Source organism: Kryptolebias marmoratus, linkage group LG5 (assembly GCF_001649575.2).
Source record: "Kryptolebias marmoratus isolate JLee-2015 linkage group LG5, ASM164957v2, whole genome shotgun sequence".
Classification (NCBI taxonomy): Eukaryota; Metazoa; Chordata; class Actinopteri; order Cyprinodontiformes; family Rivulidae; genus Kryptolebias; species Kryptolebias marmoratus.
The window spans coordinates 16376960-16392052 of record NC_051434.1 but is presented as its reverse complement, the minus strand read 5'-3'; the positions used below and the strand labels follow the sequence as shown (position 1 = coordinate 16392052).

At 44.4% G+C, this 15093-nt stretch overlaps 1 protein-coding gene across 1 annotated transcript in view; it reads right to left on the bottom strand.

Moving 5' to 3' along the window:
* The window catches only part of trit1 (tRNA isopentenyltransferase 1), a 41640-nt gene continuing 26547 nt past the window's right edge, over positions 1–15093 (bottom strand). Inside the window, exons 7-11 of the mRNA XM_017420945.3 lie at positions 14293–14405; positions 14104–14181; positions 2318–2427; positions 1223–1340; positions 1–604 (exon numbers count right to left, since the gene is read on the bottom strand). Coding sequence (XP_017276434.1) covers positions 399–604; positions 1223–1340; positions 2318–2427; positions 14104–14181; positions 14293–14405 — 625 coding nt within the window. The 3' untranslated portion in view covers positions 1–398. The remainder of the gene's footprint in view (positions 605–1222; positions 1341–2317; positions 2428–14103; positions 14182–14292; positions 14406–15093) is intronic.

The following is a 15093-nucleotide window of genomic DNA, read 5'->3' as shown; positions in this document are numbered from 1 at the left end:
TGAGGGGAGAAACTTCTCAAGTATTCTGGTTTATTAAAGGAAAACAAAATAGAGACTGAAATGTGTATATTTAAAAATGGCAACAAACACTGAAGCATTGAAAGAATTATAATAATAATCAGACTTTTGTGTCTGGAGTATTTAGCAAACGTAAAAAAAATAAGTTACTTTTATAATTTGATTCAAGCTGAGGCAAAACGACCAACGCCACAAACTGAACTGATCCTTGCGACCCCACGTGCACGCAGGGTCGAACCGGACCGTTTCGAGGATTTGTCTCGTGTCCGTCGACATCTACCGAGGCGCTTCGTCAGTGAAGATCCCTGCAGGGAAACTTTTAAGAATCGTCCGCCGGTTAAGTCTGGTGGCGGGAAAACGGAAAAGGCGGCAGACGCAGATCAGAGTCGGCGCAGGTTTCGAAGCGCCACGGGTACGTCCGCGCGCACCGTCCTCGTGTCTCCGGGTGAGTCCCGACAGGTTTCGTCCTCTGAAGGGTTTCCTGCGGGAACGGGGGGCGCGCAGGCGCTCTGGGGCGGGTCGCAGCCTGGATCCAGCTTCCTCTTCTTCCTCGTGTGATAGTGATGCTTCTTGGATTTCAGGTGAGCTGCATAAACAGGGATGGAAATATTTATCACAATTATAGTCTGTTTTTACAAACAAGGGTTCTTTTTGACTAAAACAGGCATGAATATTCCTTCAGGTATTCAGGCTCAAATGTGCTCACAACTACTGACTGAAGATGATATTTAAAAAGAAAACAGGATAAAATATTGCATTTTTTCAGCTAGCGTTGCCGTCTAAATTTAATTGTCAAAATCTAATCCTTGACCCTTTAATCCCATTAACTGAGTCAAAATGGCCTGAAAAAAAAACAAAACTGTCAGCTTGTCGATCTTGTAGGATTTAAACTTGTTTTCTTCAAACTGAGGTCATTCAAAAAGCTATTTTTAACAACTAAGATATTAATAGTTCATAACCTTTCCACAGAGCTCCACTTCTAAGAATCTGAACAATCACTTTAAGAGTTTAAAGGTTTTAAGCTTTTGCTTCCATTTAGACAAAAACAAAAGGTAGAAAATGCTCATCAGGAGTGGTTCTGTTTTGTTTCAGGAATTCAACATTTTACTTCAAATCAAGCAAAGAGCTGCAGGGATACATAATAATAATAATAATAAATAAAAATGAGGACAACAAGTTTGGGCGTGATCATTCGGCGCCTCACCCGTCCACTCCAGGTCTCCGATGATGACTTTGTCGCACAGGTCGCAGGTGTGGTAGCTCTGTGTGTTTCTCTGCTCCCCTCCCTGCACTCTGATTGGTGCAACGGCTGGCTCTTCACCCTGATGACAGGAAGAAAAGAGGTTCGACTAGTTGAACCCCTCTGTAGACACGAGACGAACACAAGGACGACGTCAAAGAAACGGAACGAGACACAAAATGGGTAACATTTGCCTTTTGTGTGAAACTGGGAAATAAATCAACTGAGATATAAACATTAAAGCACTTATATCATCGTGGGCGCTTATATAAAAGGCTCACGCAAGAAAAGTTGTGTTGAAGGTTGAATTTGCTCCGACTTCACTCAAGGAGAAAGTCGTTAATGTCATCAGCTGGTGCGATAAAAAACAAAACAAAACAAAAAAATGCAGACAAACAACCTGAAAAGCTACAATACAAACACAATTTTACCTTGTTCATTAGGTTCAGGAGTTGGAGAAAACAACTAGATGTTGCAGCCAATTAACACATTATAGGTGAAACGATGGAACAGAAGTTTTACGGAGCTTTTGCACGTTTTATTTTAGTCGGATTACGCTGAAAGAAGCCAAAATAACCCACTGGTTTTGTTGCCTTTCTGCAGCTGTTCAGGCCTTCAGCGGTGCTGCGACGAAAAACGGTGTGTGTGTTTTACTAAAACGCCACAGAAAAGCGCCAATTAGCTCATTCCGACATGACGCTGACACTTTCGGTTGGGGGCTGATTAAGCGCAGGCGTGAAAGAAGCTTTAGGAGCCGACGAGGAGAGGAATGGAAAGCAGCGAGAATCTAAAAGACGAGAAGAGATTAAAAAAAAGGAGCAAAACTAAAGTATCATAAAAGGTCAGTAAGGGAATAAAGGGATTTAAGAAATGTAGACAAGGAGAAGAATCGAACAAATATAAAGAACGCAGAATGACGGCGAAAGCAGGAAATGTACAAAAGAGAAGAAAGAGCGGAGAAACAAAGCAGAGGTCAAGATGAAAGTGTCGCGCCGGATCCGCAGCGGTACCCAGGAGCGGCTGACAGGAAGCTGACGGTTTAGTCTGCTGAGGCCCCACCTTGCTGAGGCTGTCCAGGATCTGCAGTGCAGGGTTCAGCACCGTCTCCTCCCACTTGGACACGTCCGTCACATCCAGGCCGTACACGGCGGGGACGTTGTCCCCTGGTCCTGCACACAGGCGGGGAGACGTGCTCGTTCAGATTAGAAACAGGCTGCCAATAAAACCAACCCAAGCTGATATTTCCCACAAACTGCTTCTATTAGAATGAGCCTTAAATACAATTCAAGTGGCTGCGAAATATTACAGCATGGACAGAGAATGTGCTAATTGCTTTTACGCCTGAAATGTCACGGAATAAATGCAGTCCGTTTCATCTATACGGCCGACACGGAGCGCCGTCTGCGACCTGCGTCATCTGGGTCTGCATCCAGTGAAGCAAACAGGCTCCAGCTGGTTGGAGTGGACCGGCACAAACCGGCAGGAAACCGTACAGAACCAGTGATGTGCTCGAGCCGCACCCCGAAGCTCCATCAACCTGCTGACTCACACTGGCTCGATAATGTCTCTCCCCCCTCCCTCTCTCTCTCGCCATCAGTCTCGGCCTCGGCTTTCAGTCACTTCTCCAGCTCTCTGAAGGTTCCACCCCCGTGTTTCTATTTTGCACCAGTCAGCAGTCTCCGGGCCAGGCCTGGGCTTGAAGCAGCAGCAGAAGCAGCAGCAGCAGCCCCTGCCCCGCTCGTCTTTGCACCCGTCCGTCTGAAGAGCAACCGCCCCGCGCTCAGTCGAGACACGTCGATGCGGAGAAAACAGGCTGTTGCTGTTAAAGAAAACCCGTGACAAGAGCTGGTTTCCGGGAGCGTTACACTTACCAGCACCTACTTCAGCTTTGAACTGTTTGGACGCGTATTCCATCTTTACTTTAGCTTTTTCCCCCCATTAAGAAGTGGAAGAAGTGCTTAGGATTTACAACTCTTTAACATGCTGGACTTAGTTATATGTTTTTTAAACCAGCACACAAATGACGTGAAACTTCGTTCTCATAGAGGACGGATGAAGTTGGAAAAGGAAACATTTCAAGTCTTATTATTAGGAAATGAACATTTTTTTGTATAATGATTCTTTTAATCAAAATTTGAGGTATGATACACTAGATTTTTTGCTCAGAAGTGCACTGCAGCCGCGTGTGCTCCCCCATACAAAGGCGAAGTTGGCTAGAGCTGAAGAAGGTCACAGATTCGTCTTCCAGGTGGGACCTTTCGGTGTGGAGCTTGCATGTTCTCCGGGTACTCCAGTTTCCTCCCACAGTCTATAAACAGCCATCTTAGGTTAACTGGAGGCTCTAAATGCCAGCAGGGGCTATACCAACCCTAAAGCCGACAATAAGCTAGATCATCAGCTGATTCCTTTGTCCCATCACTCAGGTCACTGCTTGAATATTAAGGGTATCTCACAATGCCAAAAGTTCGATGCTTTTGCTGGGTGTGACAAGTTGACAACGGCCATTTCCTCTACTAACATCGGACCATCTATTTCCAGTTGACTGTAGGATCAGTTACTGGCATCATAGCACCCTTTTTACTGCACTATCACTGCTGGTTCACCCTGTCCCCCCACAAAACAAAGTGGACGCTTCCCTGTTCTTTTTGCGACGTAGGCGGAGAGGAAGGTCCATTTAGTCCTTCAAGTGGAGATTTTTTTCTGTTGAAACAAAGAAATGTGAGCTGAGCTTGCACGTAAGCTCATTATTTGGAGGTGTCGTTTTAGCCGCGTGCCTCCTCGGAGGACAGAGCTTCCGAAAGAACACAAAACGGAGAGAGAGAGGGGGGTGTATTTATTTGTCTTGCGAGCTCAAATATGATCAATCTTCATCCAGGCTGGCCAAGCCCACCTTTAAACAGGTTCTCATGCAAATGAATCCTATTAACCTTTAAAGTACTGTTTGCCAACTCAATTATGGCTTAATCCTTTCCCCACGGACTGAAGTGTGGATCGTAGGGCAGCAGACGCCGTGCTGACTGATGTCTGGGCCCACATTACTGCAGAGAAACACTGACTAACTCATCTGTGTAACCGGGAACATTAACTTGGTCAGAGTCTGCTCAGAAACAACGACGTTTCCACAGAGCCACAAAACTGCATCTAAACAAAATCTTAGGCGCAGGCCACATTTCAGCTGCCTCTGGTCTAAATTTCCATATTATGGGTTTGTTACGCAGGAAACCACTTAAACAGGTCATGCCATTTTTTTTTTTTTTTTTAGTTGTTGTTGTTCAAGACGAGGCCAGCTGTGCTTACTTAAATAGCTTACAAAAAGTGTAAAAACCAAAATAAACCAATTTGAAATGGCAATGTTTCACTCTGCACCTGCCTCATTTAGCTTCCCGGCACGAGTTCCTCTGTTTACCGCTTATCCTTCCAACTCTGCCCCGGTTTTAAAACAGCAGTTTATGCTCATCGGAGCTCCAGATTTCACTTGCCCGGTTGCTTTGTGTGTTCTGCATGCGAGTTCTTTTGTGTTTTGTGATACACCGACCGGGGGGGGGCTGTCGTGCCACGAGTGTCACCTGGCGTACGTACCTGCACCAGAGGCAGGGACACAAGTCTCACCTTTAGTGCCGCCGAATAAACGAGCTCAATCCACCAGCCTGTTGCCACTGTTTCCTTACTTTGTACTTCAATCTCTCTGAACAATACTTCGTGCTCCAATAACCGCCATTTGCACATCAGCAACGTCCCAGTGGGCACAGTGGCGAATTAAAGGCAGGCACCGGGTGGTGAGTTGCCAGATGCTGGACGGGAAACCCCCCCTCGTGTCCATTCTCTCTTAGGATCTGGTGAAATCTAACTCTGCTAATCCACTGTGTATTCAGGGAGTGCTGATAAGAAACAACAAAAAGGGACAAAGAACAGGGCGGTTTGTGTGCCCGTGCAGACAAACACATAGGACTTCAGAGGACAATAAAGTGATTTCTAGCCGTTACTTCAAGATTTAGCTATATCTTTGTTCATTACTTGTCTAAGATTAACTGTAAAGCACATCTTCAGCCGAAAACCCAATAATAAACATAAAGAGTTACTTTTTGACCCTATTAGAATGCTGTCCCAATTATGGTGCTTGTCAACAGATCAGAGTCCCCTCAGTATGTGTATGCCTGAATCCTAAACACACACACACACACACACACACACACACTACAAACTAAGTGTTGCCTTTCAAGCACTTAGTAGAGATCACTTTGCCAAAACAAGGAGAATAATCTGTCGCTGGGCAGCTGCTTGCCAGTGTCGAGTGTGTGCATTGTGTGTTGAAACAGTAGTCCACCTGTTGCAAACAAACCAACCCCGGGGTCGTCTGTAGCAGCATCCTCGTGTTTACTGAGGATAAGAACGTGTGTGTGTGTGTGTGTGTGTGTGTGTGTGTGTGTGTGTTTTGCTGTAAAAACTTTACAGTAGGCCTTAGTTCAGTGTCCCCTGGTCAAACTGTGCTCACACTGGAACACTGGCTCTATTCTCTCAACAGGCTCCTTCCTCTTTCCTAAAGTTCCTCTTCTACTTTCTGCCTTCCTCTCCTCCTTTTGTTCTTTCCCCCGTTGTTCGGGACCGAACTTCGTCGAAAGCTTATCCTCTGATTCAGGGCTTAGCTGATCATCTTAAAACCCGACTCATTTTATGATTTGAATTTTTTGGGAACTGAAAAAAAAAAATCTACAAATTTTTTCCTTTTTCCTAAGTGTCTATAATCACTCGAATGCTGCTCAGACATCTGAGTGTATCAGCGAGATCTGTTGATGAGCACTTTCTGCATATAATAATTCGTGGTAGCGCTTTAAAAATCCAGTAACGCGAGCCCAGAGTGCTGCAATCACATTAAGGCATCTGCACCCGTGGCAGAAGTTAAGTCCTAAATTGGGTTATGAACAGCTGCTCGGAGAAATCAAGACATATCGCATTATTAAATGCCAGCGCCGTTCAAACTAGGACAAACATTTTGACACCTGCTAAGCAGCATTTGTTCAATAAAACTAAGTTTACTGAAGACTGTAAAGGCGGTATCTCACTGAGCTATGATTGTTGGAGGCTAGCTGGTGACTCAAACCTGTGAGTAAAAAAAAAAGGCAAATTTTAATTCGCAGTTTGCGAGCAGCAAGCCGTGCAGCCGACTTCTGAAAATCACGGCCTGTTTTCTTGTGCACAAACTTGTAGCCTTGGATGGTTTTAGTCATGGGAGAGCTCATGTGGAGGTGTCGGAAACTAAACCGAAAAGATTCCACGACTGACTGCTTTAATGGGAAACTTGTCGCTTGGGGAAATTCAAGCACAGAGAAATCGAGAACCCCCCCCGTGAACGTTTCGAGACGTTTTGGGGACTCCCTCATGAATGCCGTTCGCCATCTGGTCTCTAACAGTCGCGACGCAGTGAGACGCTGGACTGAAAAGCCTATAAGAGTCTTTTAAACAACAAAAGCGAATCTTCAATGAACTAAAAGCGGCTGTATTTTCTGCTTAACCCATGCTTTACATAAGGGGTCTCCAATCCTGGTCCTTAAGGGCCTCTATCCTGTATGTTTTCCTTGTTTCCCTGCTCCAACACACCTGATTCATGGTTAAATCACCTCTTCATGTTCTGCAGAAGCCTGTTAATCACTCATTGATTCAGATCAGGTGTGTTGGAGCAGAGGAACAAGGAAAACCTGCAGGATGGTGGCCCTCGAGGGCCAGGATTGGAAACCACTGCTTTACATCATCACAGAATGCTGGACATGGTGATAAAAATAGTTTCTGGGTATATGACTTTGATTCTAATTCCACTGGTGTTATTTTTTTTTTGTTTTACCGTGAGATCATGTGAACAGTGGCTCTCTCCATCACCACTGAAGGTGTGACAAATAAAGCTGAGAACATTAAAGTGTCCTGTGTCTGATGACCGACATACTGAGCATGTTAGTGTTTTAAATCTAAAGACTGAATAAGAAAGAAAAAGGACATTTTTTGAGCTGCTGAATCATCTGACGCTGCACCGCTTTCTAACTCATCCAATTTGGTCATAATTTGCATTTTGTATTCAAGTGTTTTAACTCGGCCGACTGGTTCACTCTGAATATTGAGCTTTTATTCATACGCGTCGAGAACAGCCCTTCAAAAGGCGCTGCTCTGAAATTCTTCAAAATGTAAACAAGATGCGACCCACTGCCGAGTACACGTTGCAAACTTAACGGATAAAAAGTCAGTTTTTATTGAAATTGTCTCTCATAATGTCAAGCAAGCTAAAATGAGCAGCAGCGTGCTTAAACATATCAAGGAGCGTGTCAACCGAGAACCCTTTGGTGTAATGACCCGACCCTCTGGGGCAAAGGTCAACGATTTCCCGGATCAGACGTCGAGAAAGTGGATTTTCAAGCCAAGACTTTGCCTTCTACGGACCAGGTTTCTTACATACAGTTGTCCTCAAAATTATTCATACCCCTGTTCATTTTTATTAATTAATGGAAATTAATGGACACATACAAGAATCGTCTCCAAGCAGTCACAAAAAACACAAAAGAAAGACATTGGACCAGGGTATGAATAATTTTGAACATGGCTTTTTTTGTAAATTGATTTATTATATACTCATGAGACGAAAAAGTTTCTTGAATTATGTTTTGATGTCACTCTCTAAGTTGTTGTTCATTAAGCAATCATAGACAAACTTGGAAAAAGCATTAATTTCTTCACAAAAACAAAGAATATCACAAAAATGAACAGGGGTGTGAATAATTTTGAGGACAACTGCATTTTCCATTTTGAAATCTCGTACTTTTTTTTCTAACGTTTCAGTCGATTTTAAAGCTACGTTTGGAATTAAAATGTATGTAAACCTACAGTAAATGTAGAGTGATGGAGTTGTCTGCAGAGAGTAAAACCTTTCAGTTTATTTAACTAACTTTAAATTTTGCTACCAGCGTTAAAGTCGTCAATGCAAAATAAAGTACATTTGGTAAAACTTTGATCCCATTTATTGTGAAGCAGAAAAGACTTAGCATGTTTTAGGGCTGGGCTACCTTGTGACGGACATATTGTATTCTTATTACGTAACATCTGGTAAATGGTCCGGTACACTGACCATGCAAGGTCCCTTCATTGCCAACATATAGAGGATAAATGCGGATTCTCTTTATCACCTGAGGCACAACCATTTATAAAACATGGAGTTCTGTATGAATCTGTCTGCTTTGAGGTGTTCTTCATCAGAGACTCAAAAACAAGCTGGCTGAAGACATTAAGGAACGGAGTCTGAAAATGCAAACTACTTTACAAGACTGCGAGGGAACCCTGAACAAATATGCAAAACGCAGTTGTGGATAATCAAATAAGGCGACAACAATAGCAGTAAAACTCAACTCCAGAGAAATCCTGATAATCCGGCTAGTTTTACACTGAGTGACATTTCGTCTGACTCATACGACCTGTGGTGGTTTCCTGCGTCCCCGGGGGACAGAAAAGAGGTGACGCGCAACACGACGTGGTGTCTGAAAATAAAACAAGGATGTTAAAGCTGCGTTCTCTAGTGGCACCCCTGTTATTTCAGCCTTGTACTTAAGGGGCTTTCTACTAGAGTGAAAACCTCTGTTTTCTCAACACACCAACTTCTTCACCTCAATCTGTGGAAAGAGTTTCTTCTCTCTTTTTTTTTTTCAGGTTTTGATGTTTTCACACAATGTACGTGTTGGAAACATGCTCTGCGCTGTATTTTCTATTAAACTACAGACATCCCCTCCTCCTGCGGTCCTCTCATCTCCCCTCAAAGAGGAGGTCGCACGGCGCTCCTTTGTGAAAACACCTCTCGCTTGGCTTTATTCTGTGTGTGTGTGTGTGTGCGTGTGCGGTCATGACAGCTTCACACTTGCCAGAAGACGAGGGTGTAAACTTGCCTCACACCTGTCGCCCCAGCTGAGTCAGATTACCTTCGAACCGCTTCCACCAGGCCGTCCATGTGCCGACCCCGCTACCTGCCTCCCTCCATCCACTCATTCACTCACTCTTCTGAATAAAAGATGGCTACACCGCTGTTACTTAACACTCGTGGGGGCCCCCGTCGATCCACACCTGCGTGTTGTGGTTACAAGTCGAGCATGCGCGTGCTCGCGTCCGTGCCGAGTTTCAGCGAACGTTCCGAGGCGGTTTGTCGCTCGTGGCATTGAACGCAGCACTTAACGAAATTAATATCGCCTTCGATTGCCGCCTTCATTAAGGGTGATTAAATCCAGTGATTCAAACGCTCTCCTCTGAAACACACCTGTGCTATCGACGTACAGATGCACTTAAAACTTCAGCTGACTGAGCTGGTGTTTTCGAATCCCCACGGCAACCAAAGTTGAGTCAGTCGAGAACCACTTATCCTGCTAAAAAGTATCACAGCTCTAAACGGCAGCCCGCCATCTCTCAGGCTCACTTATTCTGCTGTAAATCTGGGTTCAGCCTGCACCTCACAGGCCTGGGATTCGGCCTATTTCGGCGTACCAACATCAAAAATCAACACTCAGGTCGTTGTCCGGCGTCTCTAACCCACTTCTCCGTGTTTGCCTAGCTGAAGCTGTGTCTGTCACAGCCGCTTCGTCTTACGCTTCCACCCGCCGCGGGTTCCGCACGCTCGGGTTGGCGCGGCTGAACCCCGGCGACCCCTGTCGCTCGAGCTTGCTGTGTGGTTGGGGGGGGGGGGGGGGCAAGTTCCCAGTAATGCTTCGAGAGATTAGCGCGCTCCTCTGTGCGGGAGTGGGCGTGAGGCTCAGAGCGAACGGGAAAAGGAGGTCAGCAGTCACAGCCAGACGGGGTGGTACGCCGAGCCGAAAGGTGGGCTGGACGCAAGAACGCGAGCGTCCTGTTGTTAAAACCGTAAAAAAAAAAAAGCATGTGATGATGCAAACCTTTAAATGGGATATACCTGCCTCAGTCAGCCTTGGTGTTATGTTTACATTCTGATCGTGCGACGTCAAATTAAAGACCTGGAATTTCTGGAAGGAGTGCACATCACATGCCACCTTTCAGGCCAGAGCCTTGAGAAACTTATGTTTCAGCCGTTTTGGTCAAATCAATTCATGCACAATTTGTTAGCTCTTGGGGTATGTGTTGGAACGCCTGTCAGCTACTAGCGCATCAAACTTTAGCTCAATATCTGTAAAAATGGCTGAACTAAAGCCATGTTTACGTTTGATATGGCCGATTAGCCATGTTGACGTGTTGTGTTGACTCCAAACGTTAATGAGTTGCAGATGTACGTCCAAGGATTAGTTCCTGAAAGTTTCATTAAAATTTGGCCACAGGTTCATGAGATACCTTGCAAACAAACAGAAGCCCTTACATTACCTCTGGATTTTAGGTTTTGGGGCTATAAAGCGCAGACTTCCATATAAACGTTGTAGATACTCCGGGAAAATAAATGTTTACAAAAAAGCTGTAATTAACTTTGTCAAGGTTCAGTTTTTGTTTCGAGACAACGTCCAAGGCCTGACAATGGTTTAGATATGTACAACACAAAGGCCTTCCTAATATTATTCATCAGGCAGCTGTCAAAAACACAATCCTCCAAATACTTCTTCATGATATCTTATTGAACTGTACCACACAATGCTGAATGCCTTGAGCTTTTGTCAGCAGCAGGACTGTTATTGGAATAAATGGCTTCGAAAAATCCAAACAAACAACAGAACAGACCGAAGGACCTCTCTTTTTGTCCTTCGTAATCTTTTCAGATAAAAAGGTTTAAAATTCTTTAAGCCTGATTCAACTCGTGCCACCTGCACCGTCAGGCTCATATTGTGCATACAGTAGCTTTAGAATTTCGTTTAAAACAAAAATAGAGAAAACGTGGTTCTCTTGAAGGCTCGAAATAAGAAGCCACATCTAAAATAAGTAGACCTTTTCCCCAAAGGACTACATTTTTAGAAATACAGTCCGTCACCGAACAGAGCTGGTCCCGTTCGCTGCCGCGAAGTCAACGCAGCGTCTTTACGTAGAGCCCTACGACTCCTCGGTGCAGAAAACACAGGCGAAATCGGGCAATTGAATAAATAAAAATGAACTCAAAACGTAGTCGTGGCAAAGGGATCAGCCGCAAGCATCCAAACAGCCAACATTCAACGGTCAGCGTCGAAATTAGAATCGGAACCAAATCTGTGACGAGGAGACCAACTTTCTCTGAGCAATCAAAACGCCATGTCACAAACAGAAAAGAGGCAACGCGGGTTTAGTGTGCTGCGTTGGAAGCTGGCGTGGAAAGAAAACAAAAAGGTTGTTTTAGGTGAAGGCCGGTTAACCTCGTGTTTAAAACATAATGAAGGCGCCCGAGGAAAAAAACAAGACAGAGACTGCAAAAAAACAGGGTCATAATCAGTAAGTCTAACAGGACACAATTACAATCCTTTAACATTGTATTTTTTGATTTAACATTTTAATTTAGGGATTTGGAGATTTTTTTCTTATTAAGTTGTTTCGATGTTATTAATCCGCCACACGATTAGACACTTCTTGGGTGACAAAAGTGCGGTTACGTCAAAAAACAGAAAACAGAAAATAAAAAAAGGGGCAAAAAACTCATTTGAGGGGGGAAAAAAATAAAAAGGGTTTCATTGGGGCCTGTTCTAAGCGAGGCTTTGGGGGAGGCTAAACACAATTAAAAGCGCATGCCTGTGCAAAACACGGACAAATTACTGCATGTGTAAAACAGAGGTAACACACACACACACACGTAGTGAAGACCATATGGTGCGTGCAGCGGGTAGGCTGCTGCTCAGAAAGACGGGCATTGTGGTTTAGGGCCTGGCGTGGCCTTAAGCCACTCGGGGCTAACAGGATTAGGAGGCGGGCTTACTGACGAGCATGCGGCTGGTGGGACACGGAGGCCAACTTTCTGCTTAGAGACCTTCTGCATATTTTAAACCACAATTTGGCTCCGGGACTTACGACCAGACTGGAAACTTTGCGTCCCTGACGGACACGTTTGTCCATTTTGCTGTGACACTCCACCTGAGCCTGAGCCCTGCAGCATTTGGACGTACAAGGGGCTACGTGTGTGTGTGTGGCAGTCAAGGGTGTGAGCTGCAGGTGTGCGGCGAGGACGGATCCTGACACATTATTCCCCGCGGTACGTCACAGCAGCTCAAACGGGCTGCATTGAGTCACAGGTTAGCAGGTTAATCTGCTGCTAGGGAAGTTTTCGACCATGTCACAGTGTAGCATGCTGACGTTCTCGCTGTCAACATAAACCAGCGCTGGAATAAAAGTTGGACATTTGGGAATATTAGAGACAGAAAAAAAAAAAGCTTAAAGCAATGCAACAACAGCGGAAGCAGGAAAACTGACCGGCCTGGAGCCGAGCTACTTCTACTGATTTTATTTCTGAGAGGTGTGCTTTTGTTTTGACACAGACGCTTTTACCTTTAATCCAATATAACTCTCCCCTCGCAGTAGCTTTATAGTTTCCTCACAGACACGACTGTGCATTACCTCTCTTATATAACTGTCTAAATTAAAGTGAATGCCACTCCTCCAAAAAAAACTATGCAACAAAGATATTTAAGAGTACAACTGGACGGAAATAAAATATAAGATAAAATTGGCAGAAACATAAAAAAACACCAGACATCTTCAACATTTGGAGGATGTTAAATGCAGCTACTGCCTGAAACTCCAACACAGAACAACTTTCTGTTATAAAACAGGAATTTGGGACTTACTTTTGGAATAATCTAAGCTGACAAAATGTATGAACTGGATAAAGAGAACCTGCATCAAAATAAATATTAAAGCTGCTGCTAGTGGCTCATTAAGGTCACCGTGGTAACCGCACACCTGTGTCGGTCACTCCCTGATAACGCTCCTAAGGCAGGCAGACAGAAACACAGAGTGGAAAGTCAGCCTCAGACAAGCGGACACTTCAAAACTTATAGATCGTATTAAAATAAAAAATGACAATAATTCTTCACTGTCAGTAGCAGAAGCGACTGGTTGTGTCAACAGTGTTTTGTATGAGACAAAACAAGCTAAAAAAGGACCGTTCACTTCCAGTTTAGGGGGGGTATTCTGAGCTCAGATACAATGGAAGTCAATGAGAGTTTGGATGTCCGCGCTCTGCAAGGAGGATTTAAGAGAAAACCATAAGTCCTATAGAAGTGAGAGACATGCTGGGTGACAGAAGACCTACAATTTGATGTATACAAGCAATGTAACATTCACAGGAGTAAGAAGAGTTTGTTCTGTAAGAAGTGAAACATTATAGCACTTTAAGTTGAACGGTTGGTGGTAAAGTCTCTAAGAAACTAAAGATAGTTAAATGCCAGCTCAAACGTAAAAAAACCAACAACTCTCTGCGATCTATTTAAACTCTGAATTATGTTTCTACAGTGAAGTATGTGAGCTACAGAGTGGAGCAAGAAGGGTTTTGTTTGTTGTTTTTTATTACTCGTCGTACAAAAAAAATGTTGTGTATGTGAAATTTGTTTTCAGAATTACGTCCACAGCGTACGATTTGTTGTCAAAGCACACTACTCTGCGTGTTTTGGTGCAATTTCTTTTTTTGTATGGGTGTTTCCAGAGCTGTGGGAAGGAGCAGCGAACTGAAAACGTGACAGAAACAGAAAAATACCAGACGCTTCAGTGCTTTATGCAATGGCACTTTAAAAAAAAAAAAAAACAAGATGAAAAGTGAAGCCTGAACACACACACCCACACCATATATACCCTTGAACACTATAAAGTAAATGGGAGGCTTATTGTGTGTCTGAATCTTATCTTGGTAAAGACAGAGCTGACTGCCAAAGAACAGGAGGACGCACAAACGCCTCGTGAGCCGAGCGAAGGGTACTCACGCCTAAGGAAGCGGTGTTGGACCCACTTATTCTGCTTGCGGGCGTAGCGCCTGGTAGCAATCTTCAAAGCTTCTACACCTGGAGAGAGGGAGAGGGCAGACATGAAGCGGAGACAGAGGCGAGGAAACGGGAAGGATCCTCCGATTTAGCAGTCAGGCAGTCCACAGTTCAGCAAGGTGCTTCTCTGACCTTTGTGTCTGAGTTCGGCTTTCTCCTGCGGGCTGCTGTCTTCAGGAGCAGTCAGGTAGTCGTGAAACTCCTTAAAGCCGATCGACTGGAAAATCCCATGTTGGTAGTCTTGGCTGCGGAAAGGAGAACAAACGTTACCCCGTCTGTATGGGAAGTTTCTGCCTCTGGACACCGTTTCACCTTTTTTCCTCCACTATCACTCTTTGGTCCCCATATGCAAATGTAAAAAAAAAAAGACATGAAGAGAGGGCAAACAAAATCCTGAATGGTGCGAAAACACATGAAGCGCTCAGCTCTGGCTGCTGAGAACGGTGCAGGTTTTATACTGAAACTGAACTGTTGCACCTCTGTGGCGTCGGCAATGAGAATCACCTCAGACATTTGTCATGTGCACTTATAGGAGACGAATAAATACATAAATAGTACAGAAACCTCTTCATTTAATTGCCTTTTCTGTAAAAATGACGCTAGAGGATTTTGTTTCGAAACAAGCGTCATGCAAAGCCCGGAGCCAGGAGATGAAACGTGATGCATCAAATGACCCGACCCCTGATAAGGTTCAAGTCCTCACAATAAATGTTTTAAACTAGAAAGCTAATAACAGAACTGTCTGTTTTCGGGTCTCTCGTTTAAAACACTTGTCAGAGAGATGAGAGGAGGAAATGGAAATAAAACTGCCCAGATGGGCAGAGACAGAAATTTGAGAATAGCATCAGCGCACAGGAAACGTAGAGTCAATGGAGGGAGGAAAAGAAAGACGGAGGAAGAGATCTGACCTTGATGTCTGGTCACTGCAGCCAG